We start from the raw sequence: 19,842 nt of genomic DNA on the forward strand, positions 1-19,842 counted from the left end.
CAGGATTGTTCCAGATCCATTGCTATTAAAATTAAACAAACATACATTTCTTTTGTTTAAAAACAGATCCCTCATTTTAAAATACTGTTTTGTGGGTTGGGAAATTTATCTATATGTAACTTCTGTTTAACGGTATATGAGTTTCATATATATAGATAGTATGTCATATTTTTATATATGCTGTTTATGTGTCGTGTACTATGTGAAATGGGCCCAACTGCCATATTAGTTCAAATGTAATGTTAGTGTGCATGGGATTTTGTGTAACTTTAGCATATGTGGATGCATTGTGGAGCGAGATGATCTATTTAATTTCAGTATCTGTGTTTAGTGCTGGGTGTGAGAGAAGGTGGCTAAGGGATGTGGTGGACTTTCTGAGGGGGTGGTAACTGTGTACATGAGTGTGTATGCAAAGATGCAGAGGAGTTGGTGCGTGTGAGGGACACTGATAGTTGTTAAGGAAACGTGTGAGTGGGGTTGTGGTGGGGTTTGGGCTGGATCAGGAGCACAGAGGGAGTTTGGGGTTAGGGTGTGGATAGGATGAGAGCATTCTAGGTGTAGGAGTGGGATTTCAGTGTGTGTTTGTGTACAGGTGGGGTTGCATTGAGGCTTGGGGGCATATGATGGAGTCACAGTGTACGCGAGGGGGGCTGCACGGGGATTTTGAGATGTGTGTGAGCGAGGTTGCACTGAAGTTTATGGGAGAGGCTGCAGTGGAGTTTTGAGGCATGCGAGGGGAGCAGTCAATGGGTGTGACGGGGCTGCAGGGGGAGATGGGTGAGCAGAGTTATTTGAGGGGACGGCAGGAAGGGCTATGAGGGCAACAGCGGAATTTGTAGGGGGCTCTGAGCAGCAATGGGGCGTGAGGGGCAATGGCCCGGGGTGCAGTGACGGGCTGTGGGCGGCAGTGGCGTGTGAAGAGCAGCGGAGCACAGTTCGGCGTCAGGCACCCAGGGGCTGCCCTACAGCCCGGGCGGGCGGGCGGGCGAGCGAACGATGACGGGCTGAGGAGAAACAACACTCTCCAACTCCCGCCCTCACCGGCGGCGCCCCGGCCCCCGCCCTGTGTAGAAGCCGGGGGGCGGAGCCGCGCATTGTGACGGCGCGCGCCGTGTGTGTCCCCGCCTCCCCCCGGCCCGGCTGGTGCGGCGGCCGTGCAGGCCCCTAGGCCCGGCCTGCGCGCGAAAGGAAGATGGAGGCGGCCGCACGGCGGGGAGCCTGGCCCGTCCGGGAAGCGGCAGAGAGGCTATAGCGAGCTCCCTGGGCCAGAGAGCGGTACGAGGCGGCGGGTCCCGGGGGATGGCGGCCCCGGGCCCCCCGCAGCTGCCGGCGCTGCGGCTGGGCCCGCGGCTCCGGGCCGGGCTGGAGGTTGCGCTGCGGGTTCCCAGCCTCTTCCTCATCGACGCCATCTTCAACTCTGACCCCCTGCCGGGGGGCTCCCTGTGCGCCGGCCTCGTGGGGGTGCTGCTGCGGCTGCTGGGTGAGAGACCCCCCCCTCCCTGTGCGCGAGCTAGTGGGGTTGCTGCTGGGCGAGACCCCTACCTCCCCTTTCCCTCCCCCGTCCTGGCTCCTGGAGGCACCGCCGTGGCGGGCTGGGTAACCCCTGGGCCCCGCGATACCCGCTTTCCTCGTTCACTTCTCAACCAACTGCCACCCTCTTGGCTGGAGCCTGCCGTCCTCGCCGAGTCCTCCGCCCGCCCCTCTCTCCTCCTGACTGCTGTGCTCCCCATAGCTCTTCTCTGGGGCCTCTGGGTCTCACCGCCTCCTCCCTGCTGTCTCCGTCCTATCTCGCACCGAGCTCTCCCCGCAGCGCAGCCCCTCCCCAGCTGCGGCCCCCTCCCCTCAGCGCCTCCTGGCTCCCTGTTCCTTGTCCTCTCTCACTCCCCTTGACCTGAGTTCAAGAGCTTCTCTAGTCCCTTTGCCCTACCTACAGCTGCTTTTTAGCTGCACTGAGCAGACCTGTCTCCACTTCCCTTTCTCTCCTGCTGCTGCAGGCCGCACGTCATTGAGCTTCACTCTTTTCTATTCTCCACTCACCCTTTTCTTCTCCTTCCTGCTTCAGCATCTCTCCTTCCTAGCAGCAGCAAGTTGAGAGCTCGTCCCTTCTGCTCAGTATCTCCTAGCTGAATTGAACAGAACCCATCTCTTCAACTGTTCTTCTTGTCTTGTTCTTTTGCTCTGTATGACTCTTAATGAGATACTTTTGCCCCTCCATAACAATTTGAGACTCCCTAGAACATTTTAAAGCTCCATATAAGTGTTAAGAATTATTACTGTAACTTTATCTGGCTAACAAGGCCTGCAAGTGATGCTAAAGCTAATACCTTGAAGTGTCTCTAAGGTAGATTATACACAGTAGTAATGGGTCTTCTGTCACTTGACTATTTTGCATTACTAACCACTTCTCTTTCCAGTTTTCTCCATGTTTGAGTTTGTAATGTTCTGTGTAGTCTTGAGGTTTTCCAAATCCTGTCTTTGGTGTCCTTACACATATCACATTCTGATGAGAGACTTTAAAAAAAAACAAAACCAGAAGTGTAATATGCTTTGTGGAAACATATTGCAAAATCTTTGTGTGCTATAGAATCTTAGAAGTGTAGGACTGGAAGGGGCCTCCAGAGGACATCTAGTGCAGTCTCCTGCACTGAAGCAGGACTATGTAGTAACAAGACCATTCCTGACAGGTGTTTGTCTAACCTAAAAAGGTTTTCTAAAAACCTGCAATGACAGAGATTCTGTGACCTCGATAGGCAGTTTGTTCCAGTGCTTCACCACCCTGACAGGAAGGTTTTCCTAATGTCTAGCCCAAACCTCCCTTGCTGCAATTTAAACCCGTTGCTTCTTGTCTTATCCTCAGAGGTTAACAAAAACAATTTTTTGCTCTCATCCTTGTAACAACCTTTTAGGTACTTGAAAACTGTTATCATGTCCTCCCTGCCTTCTCTTCAGACTAAACAAACCCAATTTTTTCAGTCTCATATCTTATAAAGTGCATGAAAAAGAATCCTCAGATGGGAGGGTCACCCTCATAAGAGTGAAACTTGACAGGGGTCATGTTTGATATTGGGGAATTTTTCGTTGTCTGCCTGGGTATGATGGTTAGGCACTATAATAGATTTATATTACAGTAGTGTCCCTGTAACCTGTAAACAAGACTGGGGTACCACTATTCTAAGCGCTGTACAAATGCAAGAAGGTATGTTCCCACCTGTATAAAGTTTACAATCCCAAAAGACAGGAAATAGGCAGGAGGGGAAAAGGAATACAAAATACAATCACAGTGCTTAGGATGATGGCAGGCACGTGACATGTTGGCTTCATGTCTTCTTTTAACATGCTTTATTTATATTACAAAAACTGAGCTGTAGAATTTTTGTTTGTTTTTATGGTGGGGCACTTGGAGTTGAAGTGGAGGAGAAGACATTGAAAAGGGAGGTAAAAAGAGGGAAGGGAGAGAAGGATGATGAGAACTATAATGCTGAAGGAGAATGAGGTTGAGTAGCTGAGGAGTTGCAGTGTTAAAGGGGTGGGGGAGAGATAAAGGCAACCAACAGCAATACAGCATATAAGAGGAGAGAGTCTAAATTTCAGTGATAAAATAGGAAGTTTTTTAAAGAGACAAATCTTTTCAGGGTTGAGTTTTTTAGAGACAAATCTTTTCAGAGTTGAGTAAATGATGCTGTCCATAGGCTGCAAAGGCTTCTCCTGACTGCTGCTTTTTGTGTGAAGGAGAGTTGGGGAGGCTACATGGCCCAGTGCCTAGGTGGATTCTTTTGTGTCAAGCATACAGGCTAGAAGGCTTTGACTTACTCAGTGTTCCTTCAGTTGCAGCTGGTGGTGGTGGTTTTGGGGAAGGAGCCCTTCTTACTCCTGCTTTTCTGTCTGTGGGGAGAAGGAGAGAGGATAAATGAGCCCTGTGCATTGTCTTGCAGGACTGGAAGGCCCTGACTTATTCCCTGTGTTCCCTCCGTTGGTAACAGCAGTACCTCAAATTGATAAAATAAATTACTTTTTTTTAAAAGTGATACTTCTAAATGTCTCATGGAAACACCTTTCAAAATCCTGCATATTATGAGGCAGGTGCTTTATAAAGTACTTTGAAATTAATCCCACATAAGTGAGACTTGGCATGTTTGTTATTGGATGTTCTCTGTTAAGTATGTAATGATAGGATTAAATGATTATGGTGCTCTTCAGAATGGTGTCTGTATGATAGGTTTTTCTGAAAGGGTTTGGGGAAGGAGAGGGTAATCATTTTCTTTGGTTTTTGTCCTCCATGGAAAGTTTTGGAAGTCTCATTGCTTGAGATACTTAAAACTTAAATTGGCTGCAGCACTTAATATTACACTGTAGGGAACAATCCTGCACTGATATAAATACACTTCCTACTCATAGGTAATGTTTCCCACTTTTCATTGGAGAACCCCCTTATGATATTAAGATCTTTCATACTGATCAGTAATGAAGTGACTTGATATGACTATATCTCCCTGTATTTAATTTTTTCTCTTCCCTATCCCTCTAATAAGAAAAGAGGACTGTTACAGTCCACGTTCACAATCGGAAACAGCTTTATTGAAACATATGAAGATAGTATTTTGACAACTAGCTATATTCTGAATACTTGAAGACTGTTCATTTTGCAGCTGACAAGTGTGTAACTGAGATCAACATAAACATAAATATTATTAGACTCTGAAATACACTTTGGATTATGCCGTATTGAAATAATGGGAAAGTTTTGTTGGCAAAACTCCCAGCAAGTAGGCAATGATGGTCGGACTGATTCTACTTTAACAAGTTGACTTTTTTTAAAAATAGGATAAATATACTAATTTAGCAATGGATGGGAGGAAAAGTTGTGTATCCCAATGAAATTTTATTGATACTTTTGGAGAGTGCTGCTGAAAAGTTTTGAAACACTATTCCAGATAGTATGCCTTGTTTTGAGAAGAATGAATGGAATACTGTACAATTATGATACATTATAGAATTTTGTTGCTTCTGTTTAATTTTTTGTATTCAGTTCTGCCCTGATTTACTTCCTATGTAAGTAATCACATTGGCTTCACTGGGATTATGTGGATAGGAAGTCAGGGCAGAACGGAGTCCTAAAACTCTTTGCAGTCTTTCTCTAACCTTTCTGCTTAACCTCTCACTTTATCTCCCTTGTTACATACTCTAACCATCTCCATAGGCTCCCAGTTTTCTTTAAGCCTTAAAATCACTTCTGGGGCTGTGTCTCTGTTGCATTAAATTGTCACTTCAGAAAGTAATATCTCCTCTTTGGGGTGTGTTGATTTGACAGGTTCACTGGAGATGTTTTTCAGTGCAGATGGAGTTTGAGGTGGATGGCGTTGGGGGTGGAAAGACAGTCCAGTGGCTTATTAAAAGAGTTAGAAGAGAAGTAATAGTTCCTTGTAAGATAGCTCTATTACTAAAATTTGAATACTCTGTTGAATTCTGGGTATCACATTGTCAGAAACTTATTGACAAACTGCAGGGAATGCAGTCAAGAATAGAAATGAGAATTAGAAGTATTGATTACAGTGTAAGGGAAGATATAAATGACACTATTAGTAATGTCACCCTAATGTTAAGATAATAGTTTTTACTATTTTAAAATGTTTGTTCTCAGAGGATTTAGAGCATTGTGCAACAGCCAATTTAAAATACTATTTTCAGAAAGCAACTGGGTTCTGTCTTTAAATAAAACACATGAACCAGGTGTGACATATTTGGATTTTTCAAATAAAGTTGATAGTAACTCACAATCTTAGTAAAAATTTATCCAAACTGTTTAGGTTGTGAACATTGTCACATTGACAGAAGGGCCATACACTAGTGAAGTATCAAAAAGGCTATTATTAGATTCCATCTTATTTAACATTTTCATTAATAACTTGGACCTGGCTAGGAATATGGTATCCTGTATGAAAATGAATGTGTACAGTGGTACCCTTAGCTGTATCTCTTAATATCACATTTCATATATTACAAAAATAATTGTTTCCTGTTGTCAAACTAAAAAGTTAAATGGTTTGGACACTAAATTTAGGGTGTTGTAATAGCCTGACGTTGTAGTCTGATGATTGAAATTAACACCTCAAAATAGCAGCAATGTCTGAAGGTTTCAAAATATATTCTGATAGCAACACTTTACTTACACTGTTCTCTAAATTTGAAAAATAGTAAGTATTAGTGAAAGGCTCTGGATTAGTTGTTCTAGAGACTGAAGTCCTCTATATCCATAGTGCTTGAAGAGCTCAGGCATTGGCAATTCAGTAACAAGTTATTAGGCTCAATGCAGAGAGAGCTGAGTGGAAATTTATGGCGTGTGAGACACAGCAAGTCAGACTAGATGATCTAACGTCCCTTCAGGGCTCAAAATCTATTAATCTCCCTGCATTGTGCCTCAACCCTGATCTGGAAGGATCCCACCGTACTGAGAGGGGGAAAGTAGTTAAGACTTCATATTGAAATTTCAAAAAAGACTGACAATTGTGGTGGTGACTTACTGTTTTTGCTTCATTGGTGTGATGTGCCTAGGTTTGTGTGTATCAAAGGCAAGTTTATTAGTCCTGTACTCTGGTGCCTCTTGCACAGAAAAAGCTAAAGTTTAAATAGTAACTCTATTCAACTGGGTTTTTTATAATAGAAATGTTTAAAGGTAAATACAAGTGTCAAAGCTAAAAACACTGAATTGTGTATCATGAAAATTAATAGGTAAAATGTGTATCTAATTTCTGCAGAAGACTAAATGATTTCATTCTGTTTTTTAGGGATCTTTGTATCCAGTGTTGTTCTGGTCTTGCAACAGCGAGCACTTTTCAAGTTTTATATGATCAGTTCGGCATTTCTGCTAGCTGCAACCTCAGTGTTGGTGAATTATTATGCTTCTTTGCACATAAACTTCTACAGTGCCTACTACACAGCAGCTTTTGGAATTCAGTTCCTTCCTCGTAAAGGACCCTCACTATGGATGGCACTTTCTATCCTTCAACTTACTTTTGGAATTGGATATGTTACATTGCTAAATGTGCAGTCCATATACTCTCAACTAATCATCCTGGATATATTGATTCCTATAATAGGCTTGATCATTGAATTACCTTTAAATGTCAGACATATTTTAGTTTTTACTTCGGGCCTAATTCTGACATTATATACCACAGTCATTTTAGTTATGAAAATTAAATGGTTCTATTATTCCACACGATACGTTTATCTCCTTATAAGGCATATGTATCGCATTTATGGATTACAGCTATTGATGGAAGACACATGGAAAAGGATTCGTTTTCCAGCTGTATTGCGTGTGTTCTGGCTAATGAGACTTGCAGCACAAGCAGTTGTCTTAACATATGTTGTCAAGATGGCAGAAACTGATACAGAAGAAAAGTTCTACCTGATTTCTTGGGAAAATTGTTGGGAACTAGTTTGCAGTCTTATAATAAGTGGGTGTGATTCTACTTTAACTGTCTTAGGTATGAGCGCTGTAATTTCTTCAATAGCCCATTATCTGGGACTGGGTATTTTGGCCTTTATTGGATCAACTGATGAAGATGATAAGAGGCTTGGTTTTGTAGCACCTGTTTTGTTTTTTATTTTAGCTCTGCAGACTGGTTTAAGTGGTCTAAAGCCAGAAGAGAGACTAGTTCGCTTAAGTCGAAACATGTGCCTTTTGTTAACTGCAGTCCTGCATTTTATCCATGGAATGACAGACCCTGTACTAATGTCTCTCAGTGCCTCCCATGTGTCATCATTTCGCAGACACTTCCCTGTACTTTTTGTTTCAGCTTGCCTTTTTATTCTTCCAGTTCTTCTCAGTTATATCCTTTGGCACCACTATGCACTAAATACATGGCTTTTTGCAGTTACAGCATTCTGTGTGGAACTTTGCCTGAAAGTAATTGTTTCTATCACTGTTTATGTACTATTCATGATTGATGGCTACTATAATGTCCTATGGGAAAAGCTTGATGATTATGTCTACTATGTTCGTTCTACAGGCAATATTATTGAGTTTATATTTGGTGTAATCATGTTTGGAAATGGAGCTTATACCATGGTATTTGAATCAGGAAGTAAGATTCGGGCTTGCATGATGTGTCTACATGCTTATTTCAACATCTATTTGCAAGCAAAGAATGGCTGGAAAACTTTTATAAATCATAGGACAGCTGTTAAGAAAATAAACTCACTTCCTGAAGTAAAAGGAAATCGGTTACATGAAATAGATGATGTATGTGCAATCTGCTACCATGAGTTTACTACATCTGCTCGTATTACTCCATGCAATCATTACTTTCATGCACTTTGCCTTCGGAAATGGCTCTATATTCAAGACACTTGTCCAATGTGCCATCAAAAAGTATATATTGAAGAAAAGGAAAATGCAAATATCTCTAATAATGGGTTTGTTGCACCTAATGAAAATCCTATAGAAGTTGCAGAAGAAGCTGCTGAAGCTGCCAATGAACTAAATGAAGATAATGACAGTACCGACAGTGATGATGATGATGACGACGACTAAGACTACGTGGCAGAACACCAGAATGAGACTTTTAATGACTCCCTTGGTGACTAAAATGTCATTTACTAATCTTTGAGGTATTTGTTTAAAATGGAGTTCAGCAACAGAATAAAAGTATCATTTCATCATTGTATACCTAAGCACAACACCACTATCTCAATGTTGTCTGTGAATGGTTGTCTTTTACTCTTGTGTGCTACTGTAAATATACCACTAATTATTTCTGGTCTCTTTCATGACCACCTTAAATTTATGTACATTATTGTACATGAAATAAAATGTTTTCACATGTTTTTTTAAGATAAAGTTGGACAAACACTTAATTGATGTAGTGACACGTAATCAAGCAGCTGTGCCAAAGACCGCATGCTAATTTGAAAACAATGATTTTTGGTTGTGAATTAAAAACTATTGGAGAATTGAGATCTTCAGGATGCCTACCACACACAATTAGAGATGAAAAGTTTTGAGCAAAAGTTGGTCTACCTACGAGTTTAAAAACAACATTAGCAGAACTTTATAGTTACAAACCTTCTGAGCTATCTCAAAATAAAGTTCAGGTTTGTAGACGACTTAATAGCAATTTCATTCTCATATTCTACATACACAAGTACTATGTTTTCTGGAAATTTTTCTCAGAAGCAAGATGTATGGGGGACAGGTTTGTTATAATAAGTTTGAACTTCAGTAATATAAGAAGGTACCAGGCAAAACAGGAATGTTGCTTTTACCAGACTTAAAAGTAAAGTGCTGGAAAAGATTAATCAAAAGTATAGCTGTTATAGATTACCCTTAAAATTGATCCTAGAATGTTGATGTGAGAGAAATAGAGCTGTGAAATTGACTACGCAAAGCAGATCAAGCTTGTTGACAAGCTTAAGAATTTCCAGGGTGATTTATTTGTTTTGAAGTTTTATAGTGAGGTTAACAGACTTTGTATAAAAGTATGCAAAATAAAGGTAAGAAATATAGCTTTACATGTCTGAAAAGAAGACTTTAATAGTATTGTTGTACAGAGTGTTGGCCAGTTCAAGTGGGTCTTCTTCTCTTACTGTCGTCATTATCTCCAGTACTTGACTAAAAAAAAAAAAAGATTTTTACTCAGTTAAGTATAATAGTGAATATACTAAGGTCAGTTTACTGTAGGTGTATACAACTACCTATGAGGCTAGGTAGAAGATGGCAGGGAAACTTACAGGTGCATGTATACTCTAGCTTCATTTGTACAGTCACACCCACTTAAAACATCAACCACTCACTGGCAGTCTCTAATCTTTGATCCTTTGACAACTTTTGCTTGGTCTAAATGGGTAGTTAAACAACCTTACATTCCAGTGAAAGTGATTCTGGTGTACAGGTGAAATATTTGCTAGCCTCCAACTTTGGATAAAGTGCAATATAAACCTCCTTTCACATAGCCCATCAGAAGTTCAAAGGTTGAAGTGATGTCCCATTAAGAGCAGAGTCAATTAAATAGCTTGCATGCCATCCAAAATTTTTATTTCTAATGAACAAGCTTAGTTGGTTATCAATAGCATGTTAAATGAACACTTCAAAAATATGGTGTGCTAACAAATCTGGTTGCTAAAAAGGGATGGGGAAGAAGCCAAAGGATAAGATGGGCTTCATAATAGTGAAACTGGGTTGCACTTTTCAAAAACTTGAGCCTTGACAAGTGCAGTCATCTCCTACTACTTACCCTGTATTTTCTAAACAGCAGTTCTAAAGTAGTAGCTGAGAGATAGATAAGGATGGAATAGTTGTTCCTTCCACTACTTTCTGATCCCTGGTAGCCTTTAGGACTACCTCCTGACAATTAATGCAATATTGTACTTCTTTACAGGCACTTGAATTAGTGGATACACTTCTGTTTAAAAACTCAGTTAGGGTCCACAGTGCTAGTGCTGCCCTTTGAAGTTCTTTATTTCTGTTAAAGCTTCGGTTCACAAGAAATTTTTCTGCACAGGCTATTTGTTATAGGCACAACCCATTAACAGTAAGTGAAGGTGATCATTTCAGGGACAGATGCTCAGCTGATTGTAGATACATTAGCTTCAGTAGAGCTACACCAATTTACACCAGCTGAGGATCTGGCCTCAGGAAGTCTCTTTCGGAAATCTGAACCTGAAGTCCATATTTAGATCCCAGATTGAGCCCTGCAGGCAAGAGAGATGAGAACCTATTTTGTGAATCCCACTGGGGCTTGGGCATGAAGTACATACTGAGTATCAACGTGGTCAGCTTTGCACGTGCCCACCGTCAGGAATTTAGGCAGCAGCAGAGCAAGGGTGTTGAGGATCTAAATTTTGAATGTAGGCAAATAATGTGGCAGGTAAGTATCAAAATCTTTGGGGATCCAGCTTAAAGTGGTTTCCCCTGTCACTTATCACTTCATCTTAGCTGAAACTCAGGTCATTTTTAAAGTAACCAATTTAAAGTTTTGTGTTTTCCAATTTACACCTGACAATTGATGTTCAGGGTTTAAGTTGGCTGCATGTTATTTGAGATAATTTTAAAAGGTGACTGCATTTAGTCACATTTTGACATAAATGTTTTATACCTATTACAGGTTCCTGACTGTCACTGAAAGAAAATCCTCCGCCCCTAATAAAATAAAAGGGTTATTTTATGTATCTTAGTTCAACTTTCTCTCTCAGGTACTGCTCTGGAGGAAGCTTCCCTGTATGTTCTCCCCTACACTCAGTAACCAGGTATTTACTACTAACAGCAAAATTGAAACAGGAGGCAGCTGACAAGCATGGGGGAGGGGCTCTTGACATAATTTGGGGTTCATCCAGATAACCTTTCTAAATAGCAGCAGGGAATAGATAAACTTATGTACATCCCTAATTTGTAAAGTTTATCAGAACACTGTTAGATATTTTAAAAAACAAACTGTCCCTATAAGGTCTGAATGTATTGAAAAAACAGTTTTATGTTGTAAATATACTTTAAACATGGAAGTACACACACATTGTTCAGACTCCTACAAATTGCTACGCATAAAGAGCTTCCGACCACTTTTATAATAGATGATGCCATATCAAAGTAAGATTGATCAACTATCTTGTGGACTACTTGCCAAATTTACTTGGATTATTTAGTAGCTGCATTAAAAGTGTTTTAAAAAGCTAATCTCTACAAAAGTAACGTTTTATAATATTTCAGAGAAGGAAGCACTATTTTTCAGTGACCGACCATTTCTATGACAAGTAAACTAGTTTCAGATTTTGATTGCTACACATATTTTACATTCTTGCAGACAGACACACTTGCAAACTGTTACTGGGCCAAAAGTGAATTAAAGTCACAACTAGGCCTGAGAAGATTAGATTTTTACAGGTCAATGTCACCATGCACAAAATGAAAAAATATTTCCACTAACGATAATTGAAATTTACACATAGAGAAAAATGCTGCTTGAGAACTTTAGTCTGATTTAAGAATATTTAGACATGATGTTGATTTCTGTTTAACGATTATACAGCTTTAATTTTTTCACTCAACATCCACTGTAATTAAATAGTTGTCTAACTTTCCCCATAATTTCCCACAACTCTGAAAATGTAAATTGGTAAACAGAAAACAATGTTTAAAATAAATATCAATAAAAATCAAACTCTACCAAGCCTACTTGTAACACAATCAGAGCTTTTCACTTAATATTTTGTGATGGTGGGTGGAAATAAGAGAAAGCAGATCTAACACCAAAACCAGACTCATCAGTAGTTGCGTATTTCAGCTATCAATCTCATATAGTGATTTAGTTAATAAAATTTAAATCAAAAGCACTACTTTTACCCCCTTCTGTTTTTTTTTCTAGACAGTGAGATTCTAGAGCAATGGGAGCCACAGGCACCTGAAGAGTTTCCCTTTCCAAACTCCGTTTTGGGGCACATGTTCATCTCCAGACTTCATCACAAGATCAAACTGGTGCTTTACTGGCTGTAGCTTTCCTAGCAGAATGAATTGATGTGATCTTAATTAGTTTCACTTTGCTGCTGATCTTCAGATTACAGCTACACCAACACTAGCCTCCTCATCTGGTGGAAGTACTCTTAAACCAGTGGACATTTGGAGAGAAACAGTTTATATCTACTGTATGTCCCACTACCCTCTTTTCACTTTAAAAGATCACACACTTGGCTCTGTTGGTGTTGCTGCTCCAGCTGTAGCTGTTAGAGTATGTGCAACACATTGAAACTAATTAGAATCTGGGTACCTGGATTCAATCTGGGTAGTGCTAAGGGGAGAATTAATCTCTTATTACCCAAGGGAATTACAAAATAGAGGGAAGGAATACATGGGATATCAAATGAAAAGGCCTGAGGGCCTGATTTTAAGATTTGATGAGCATCCAAAACTGCTGAAGTCAATGGGAGATGCAAGAACTCAGTACTTCTGAAGATTAGCCCCAAAGCATATATGAATTTTATAAAACATATCTTAGAATGCAACACCTTGCTCCAGATTCAGTAACTCTCGGTGGTTTAAGCCTACTAAGTTTCTTAAGGACTATACGTTTCCAAACCTTTGTTTAAAATATAAAAATTACATACTTACATTATATGGCAAGGTTCATTTCTATCCTTCAAGCAATGCCCTATTTCCCATTTCTTTTTTGTGGGAAATATTGTTTTTATACACTTTGACCCAGCATGAGTATTTTTCACGCCACACCAGGGAGCATCTAGTATGATTCAAAGAAGAGTTAAATGTATAGTGGTTTGGTAATTTTATATAATAATTTACTCTTCTGTCAGTTCATGTCATCCCCACTATCCACAGACCAAAGCCCATTTTAGAAAACACTCTTCTTAAGCACAGTTTCTGCCCCCAAATAATAAAGGAATGATTATGAGATTAGTTAATTTAACATCCATAATGGTGAATAAATGACTTCAAATTCCTATTTCCTTATATTGAATTCTGTAAGGTTTTTTACATATTATAAAATTAGCCACTTTATTCACCAATAATGAAGTAGAATAAAAGAAACAAGGAGAGAAATGCTACCATGATGAGGGATGCTAGTTAGTAAACCACTGTGTAACTCAGAAAGTTTATATACACCAGTGATATACAGATGGAGGCTCATGAGCCAAGCCACAAGTAGCCTTTTAATGTGTCTCCTGCAGCTCTTTGCAGCACCTATTAAAACACTGATTTAATTAACCAATCAGGATGCTTTTACTATGTTATTAACCAATTGTAATTGATAAAATAATACTTGATCAGTCATTTTGCTGTGAGAATAATACATATCTCTCCTGTCATACTGTTTAAATATGTATATAAAGTACTATAGTAAATAAAACAATGAATTTACACTACTATAGCTCTTTTGGGTAATGTTGATCGCTAATTTGGCTCCTGAATCACTGAGGTCTGAGTATCACTGATGTGCCTCTTAGACACAAATGAAATGCAGGGATTTAACCAGCATTTTCTAAAACAGGCTTTTTCAGATATGCCAAATTACATAACTTGACTAAATCTGATATCCACTAATATATCAGTTCAATCACAGCTAATTATTCCAGGAGGTATTTTCAGGCCCTCTTTCATATTGTTTTGCTTAATGAGTTGGAATTTCCTTGTATGCATCCAAGTGTCATTACTACTCACAGTGGGATGGTCTTTATCACATCCTTTACTATAGTGTGTTTGGCATAGCTATATTCTGTTTAGTGCCTCCGCCTCCCCCCCCGCTTTTATTCATTCATACCCTCTGTGTCTGCCAAGTGTTCTTTCTAGCAGAAGACAGCTGAATATAATTACTGCTGGAGCCAGTGAACTGCTTACTGAGTCTAAAAAAAGGGTGTCTACAGTGCAATGTTCTCTTAACTTTGGGCTTATGAGAACTCAATTTAGCAGACCCTGGGTTTGTTACAACCTAGGGTTTGAGCATCTACACTTATTTGTAACCCCAGGTTAGGAATTGTTGAACTCTTGGTCCCAATCTGGGGCTCCAGTGTCTACACTGCATTATGTGAGCCTGAGTCCAACCACTCATATCCCAGACTTCTTAGCACCCTCCCAAAATGTGGCTGCTCTAGCTCTTTCATCGTGGTGCAGTATGGAAAAATTTGACTGTCTCCCTAATATGATTGTCCAGAAGACAAAGAAGGCCTGTGGGATTGTGGAATACTATTGGCAGACTATTAGAGCACAAGTCCAGTGGGGCTGCATCTATTCTGCAGAGCAATAGGGCTTGAACATGCATGGGTCCTGGCTTGACTCAGGCTCGGACCCTTGACCTTCATGGGATCCTGGGTCTAAGGATTAGCAAGATTTGTGTGTAGAAGGAAGGGTGGTTAGGCTTGAGCCTGAGTTCCAACCTCGAGCTTACACTGCTGTATAAGAACAAGGTAATACATTCCCTATTCCTGGTGCCTGTTACTCTGATGGTGAGTCTGTGTCTGAAGACTGCCCTCTATGTCTATTGCCATACAAGCACAACTCCACTTCTAATGAAGTTTTCAAATGATCAAATAAAACACGGTCCATCAGAACAGTAACTTACCAGTTTCTATCATTAATCTTTCACTAGGAATTGACTTCAGTGTTTCTAAGTTGGCTTCTGTTTTCAGTGAGCTAGAAATCATAAAAACAGGGAGTGAATTTGGACTTAAAAGTTGATGTTTTGTTGAACAATTGTGGCTTTGTGTTCAAACTATACATAAGCCATGTGTGATTGGAATCAGCCTCTCAGAGCCTTATGAAGCTCATAACTAGAAACTAACTACAAGGTTATCTGCTAGTGATATAATTACCTTGCCTATAAAAATGGTATCTTAGCATAAGTGGTTTCTTAAAGAATTAATTTCTAAATAATGTGTAAGTACTATTTGTTTCAATTTATACAAAAAAAAGCTCTCAGCTGTGAGTCCAAGCCACTGCTAAAAATGGCAACCCTGGCATGGCCCACTGTCCCAGTCCTAGTTCCAATTTCACAAATTAGCTTCTATAGCCACGCTGGCCTGCTAAAACTTGTGGAAGCTTCTGCTGCATGTCTATGTTCACCTGGCCCCAGCTACCTGGATAATTTAAAGGCTCCTGTCACAGGGTATAGCAATCTGGGCTCAGGTAAATCAAACAGTTAGGTCTCAGTGCAAATACTAGTGTGATTTCAGCCCATTAGGCTGATCACATTAATTCTTGGTTACTTTTGGACTAGACAATATAGTTTGTCTTATTTTTTTTAATAGTTTGTCCTAAAATAGGGCTGCCTCTTCTTTAAAAACAAGAATTGGCATGGAGGGGCTCAGAAAGGGTTTAAACCTATACCTCAGTGAGTAAAGGGGAATGCATTTGACCTCTGAATTAAGAACTTTTTGCAGTTAACAGATTCATAAATGCAGGTTGAAAACTGTCTACAAATGATCACTGACTCTAATGAGCTTTGAAGACTTAAACTCATTTAAAAAAAGTAATTACATTTCAGGTTATGAAACTGTTTTAAAATATATTTGTTGAAAAGAACTTACCAACCATTTATTCCTATGTAGAGATCCAAATCTATTATAGCAGCTGCTTCTTCCTTTGTGCCATCAAATGAATGTACCTAGAAAGTAATGTTTATATATTCTATCATGTAAGAAAACCTGTATCCAAAATTAATATTTATGTAAATATTTATTTTCCTTAATTGTAAAGTAAAAACCAGAAGTAATATGCAAGATGTATTTATATAGAATTCAGTGACTTATAGAGTCAGTAAGGCTCATCTGATTGATAGCACTTTTGCCTTTGGACAAGAGAGACACAGGCAGAATTCTGCATCAGAATTTAAGGTTAAACACTACATTGACAAAAGAGGGCAGCCCTTTGACAAGTAGTGTTGGCTCTGAATATGTTACAGAAGGAAGGCCTACCTTTCTCTCTTAGCCAGGGATGATGATTATATGCTAAAGTAATCCGCAAGAGTTGTTTTTTTTTAAACTGTCCCTTGTCTGCTGTAATATTTTTTAACATAAAAATGTAAAACCTTAATTTCTGCAGATATATACTGGTTGAAAGTTACATCTGGACATGGTTTGGAGAAAGTGTCTTGATATAAAAATCAAATGTTTGTGGTTACAGTTCGCCCTGAAGCATGCAATGGACAAGAAATTAAAAATGAAGTAGTACAAAGTTAGTTGCACTAGAAAAAGTGCAGCTTCTCAATCACAGTCAAGTGTTTCCTTCAGAAGAGCTATCCTAGACATTAGTGGTAGTAAGACCAATGATGGAGGAGACTGCATCACTAAAACAGACTCCTCTGAAGTGAGGTAAGCATGACCCTTATGTTGAAAGTATGTTCTATGTTTTATTCTTGGTGAGATGCCCGTATTTTTAGCATTTTACTCTTGTACGCAGCCCACTATTTGATATTAGGTTTCAATTTCTAGACAACATTAACACTCCTTATAACTAACTGCAGCTATAGATGCTTCAGAATTGGGGAATAAGCCAGTTTAAGTAAAAAGTGCTTAAAGCTGCACTTCTGGCAAACAAATAAAAACTGCTAATGTCAGTTGCAAAGTGTTTCTCTCCTTGGCCAATCCTGTAAGAAATTATTGGAAAAGCAACAATGAGAAGGATAAAAGTAGGGAAAGGGACTGTAAAGTTACTATGGATTTGGAATGGTTTAACAGGACAAGCAACAGGATAGTACTCAAATGAAATAAATGAGTGTTAGACTGAATATAATTTATTATAAGGTGGCTCATACTTACCACTCCTCCCACACATCTATCTCTATTCCTTCTCATTATGTCTGCCAATTAAAAGAAAGAACAATGTAAGCAAAACTAACTGTTTGCTAAAGGGCAAACGCAAAATATTAAAAACTTCTGACATTCAGTCTTGAGCATTGCTTTAAACTTCCAAACAAAACCCACCTAAAAATTCAGTGTGTGCATTTCTACAATGGAGAAACATTGGTAATTTTGTTTGCTCTGACAGGTCAAATTGTTTTTCAAAGTATCTGCAAGAAAAAAAAAATTTTTTAGACAGAAACTCAATGCAAGATTGAATAAATGGAGTAAAGGATGCCATGAGGCAAATGGTATCTTTTTTCTTTTTAAGAAAGCATCAACAAAAATTCATGTGCATTTTTGTCCAGAAGAATTAAGACACTAACACAGTGTTACGCAGACTGAGGCTCAGGAGCCACAAGTGGCTCTTTAATGTGTCTCCTGCAGCTCTTTGCAGCCTATGATATTAAAACACTGGGTGATTTAATTCTTAAGCAATCAGGATGCTTTTACTAAGGTATTAACCAATTGCAGAATACTCAGTCATTTTGCTCTGTGTGTGTGTGTGTGTGTGTGTGTGTGTGTGGGGGGGGGAGAGGGAGAGAGAGAGTGTGTGTGTGTAAATGAGACAATGAATTCACACTACTATGGCTCTTTTGAATAAAGCTGATCACTAATTTGGCTCCTGAACCACTGAGGTCTGAGTATCACTGTACTAATGGTTCCACTGAATGGTTCCACTGAATGGGAGGTTTTGCCTGTGAAATGACTAAAGGATAGATCTTTAAAGCAAAGTCTTCCCCTGGGCACATTAATATATTAAGTGATACATTTTGGAAGTCAATAAGTGGCCAGGAATGGCAACATTGAATGCAGAGGGGTTTATGCTGGGCAGACTGACCATATGCTGGGTGTGACCCCTCTTGCTTCCCCGCTTTTTAAAAAAGGGAACTGAATTATCTCCCGGAAGCATTAAAAATTGGGGAACTTTAGGTTTAAATTTAGCAGTTACAGCAACTCTCCCCAAAAATTTAGGAAACAGGTTAGGGGTTAATGTCATGTGGGTACCAACAGCCCAAAGAACCATCAAAGAAAGCATGTGTAGGTTGGAAAAAGTATGGGAGTGTTCCCCTGGCCTTTATATCCTCAAACAGCTACAATTAGACAACAGGATGCCAGTATTTTACTGTATGGTAGTCCTGCAGGCTACCCAGAAAGACCTTAAATTTTGGTTGTCATTTCTCAGTGGAAGGCTGGGGCATCAATGTTAGGATCACTACTATTATTTCTGTCCAATTTTTCCTTCTATCTATCTTAACCCTCTTCAGGTCTTCAGTTATCGGTCTCCTCTCCTCTCCTTCCTTCTTTCTGCAATTGTTTCTGCCTATTCTCACTTATCTTTCTTCCTCTCTTCCTTTTTTCTGTTTTTGACTTTTTCTACCCCTGCTAGTCTCTTCTTTAATGGATGAAGGGGGTCAATAGCAGTCATGCAGCCACTCTATAAAGACATATGGAAGGGTGGGCAGAGGGAAACCAGCTAGGGTGCCAGTTTTCCCAAAACACTTTCAAAGGAAACCAATCAATTTCTGGTTGATTGTCTGCCAAGCTGTACCCAGACTGGCAAATTACAACTGATCAGGAAACACACTGGGGCACTTATGCATGTCATATGGCCAAGAATGCATAGTAGACTCACTATGAGTAAGCATTTTGGAGGATAACATTAATTGGACAAGGAAAGAGGGCACTGCTGCCTGCCCAACAAAATGATACTTACTGCATTTGCTGAGATTCTTTATATTTTGTTGCTTAAACTAATAAGCACAGAGTATTCCTATCCTTGGCACATCAGAAACCCTTTAAAGGGAAGATCCAGTCCATATGTAGGTGTGCATGATACCCAGCACCAGAGTGGACTGGAAGAATATTGATAAAATACTTAAGATGATAACCATTCTCAGAACATGCAGACTAGGGGAAAAGAAAAACATGACATATGCAATAAAAGAGAGTGGCAGCACTAGAGAATCAGCATCAAACAAGGGACTGTCACACAAAGCCTACTCTTCCCAAATGAAAGTGGATACAAAAAAAGCAACAGCAATAAAAAATAAGCCAGCTATCAAACCACGTCAATTATTTAACCACAAAAGCGATAATAGCTAGCAACCAAAATATTATTTAACCAAAAGAATCCAAATTAATTTAAACTCAGTATCCAGACAATATACTAAAGGAATTCCACCAATCTGAAAGCTATTCATGTTGCATTTAATTGATGACCCTAAATCTCCTGGCCAATTTTTATGATTTCTATACTGCAACAGGTGAGAAAGAAGGAGGAGGAAACTGACAGAAACTGCTTCTGGGGCAGCTTCACCAAAGGACTTTCATTCTCAATGGCTATGCAAGACAGGAGACAAAGTGGAATAAACATCCTTTCATCTTCACAGAAAATTGTCCCCAAGGAAACAAAATCAAACTACAACAGAAAATAATATTTAAGTATTAAATGGAATTCAGAAGTCATACTCAAGTATTATCTACTGGGAAAGCATGTCACTT

General features: G+C 39.5%; 2 protein-coding genes across 12 annotated transcripts in view; one reads left to right on the forward strand and one right to left on the reverse strand.

Moving 5' to 3' along the window:
- The first annotated feature begins 1,171 nt into the window (after nt 1-1,171).
- On the forward strand, nt 1,172-8,684 carry RNF139 (ring finger protein 139). Its single transcript, XM_067531181.1, has 2 exons — nt 1,172-1,480; nt 6,783-8,684. Exons 1-2 carry the CDS (start codon nt 1,300-1,302, stop codon nt 8,534-8,536), a joined length of 1,935 nt encoding a protein of 644 aa, XP_067387282.1. The 5' UTR covers nt 1,172-1,299; the 3' UTR covers nt 8,537-8,684.
- The window catches only part of TATDN1 (TatD DNase domain containing 1), a 38,053-nt gene continuing 20,482 nt past the window's right edge, over nt 2,272-19,842 (reverse strand). For 5 of the 11 annotated variants that reach the window (XM_067531219.1, XM_067531248.1, XM_067531210.1 and 2 more), the window contains 8 exons: nt 17,422-17,507; nt 17,257-17,297; nt 16,027-16,103; nt 15,063-15,133; nt 13,100-13,226; nt 9,515-9,613; nt 3,811-3,882; nt 2,275-2,511 (listed from right to left, as the gene is read on the reverse strand). In XM_067531219.1, coding sequence (XP_067387320.1) covers nt 3,822-3,882; nt 9,515-9,613; nt 13,100-13,226; nt 15,063-15,133; nt 16,027-16,103; nt 17,257-17,297; nt 17,422-17,507 — 562 coding nt within the window. In that variant the 3' untranslated portion in view covers nt 2,275-2,511; nt 3,811-3,821. Of the gene's footprint in view, nt 2,512-3,810; nt 3,883-9,411; nt 9,614-13,099; nt 13,227-15,062; nt 15,134-16,026; nt 16,104-17,256; nt 17,298-17,421; nt 17,508-19,842 lie in introns of those variants that run through there. The other 6 variants (XM_067531197.1, XM_067531189.1, XM_067531269.1 and 3 more) reach the window with 3 other exon arrangements.

Source organism: Emydura macquarii, unplaced genomic scaffold (genome assembly GCF_026122565.2).
Source record: "Emydura macquarii macquarii isolate MOO-44397 ecotype Brisbane River unplaced genomic scaffold, CSIRO-AGI_Emac_v2 contig_369, whole genome shotgun sequence".
Classification (NCBI taxonomy): Eukaryota; Metazoa; Chordata; order Testudines; family Chelidae; genus Emydura; species Emydura macquarii.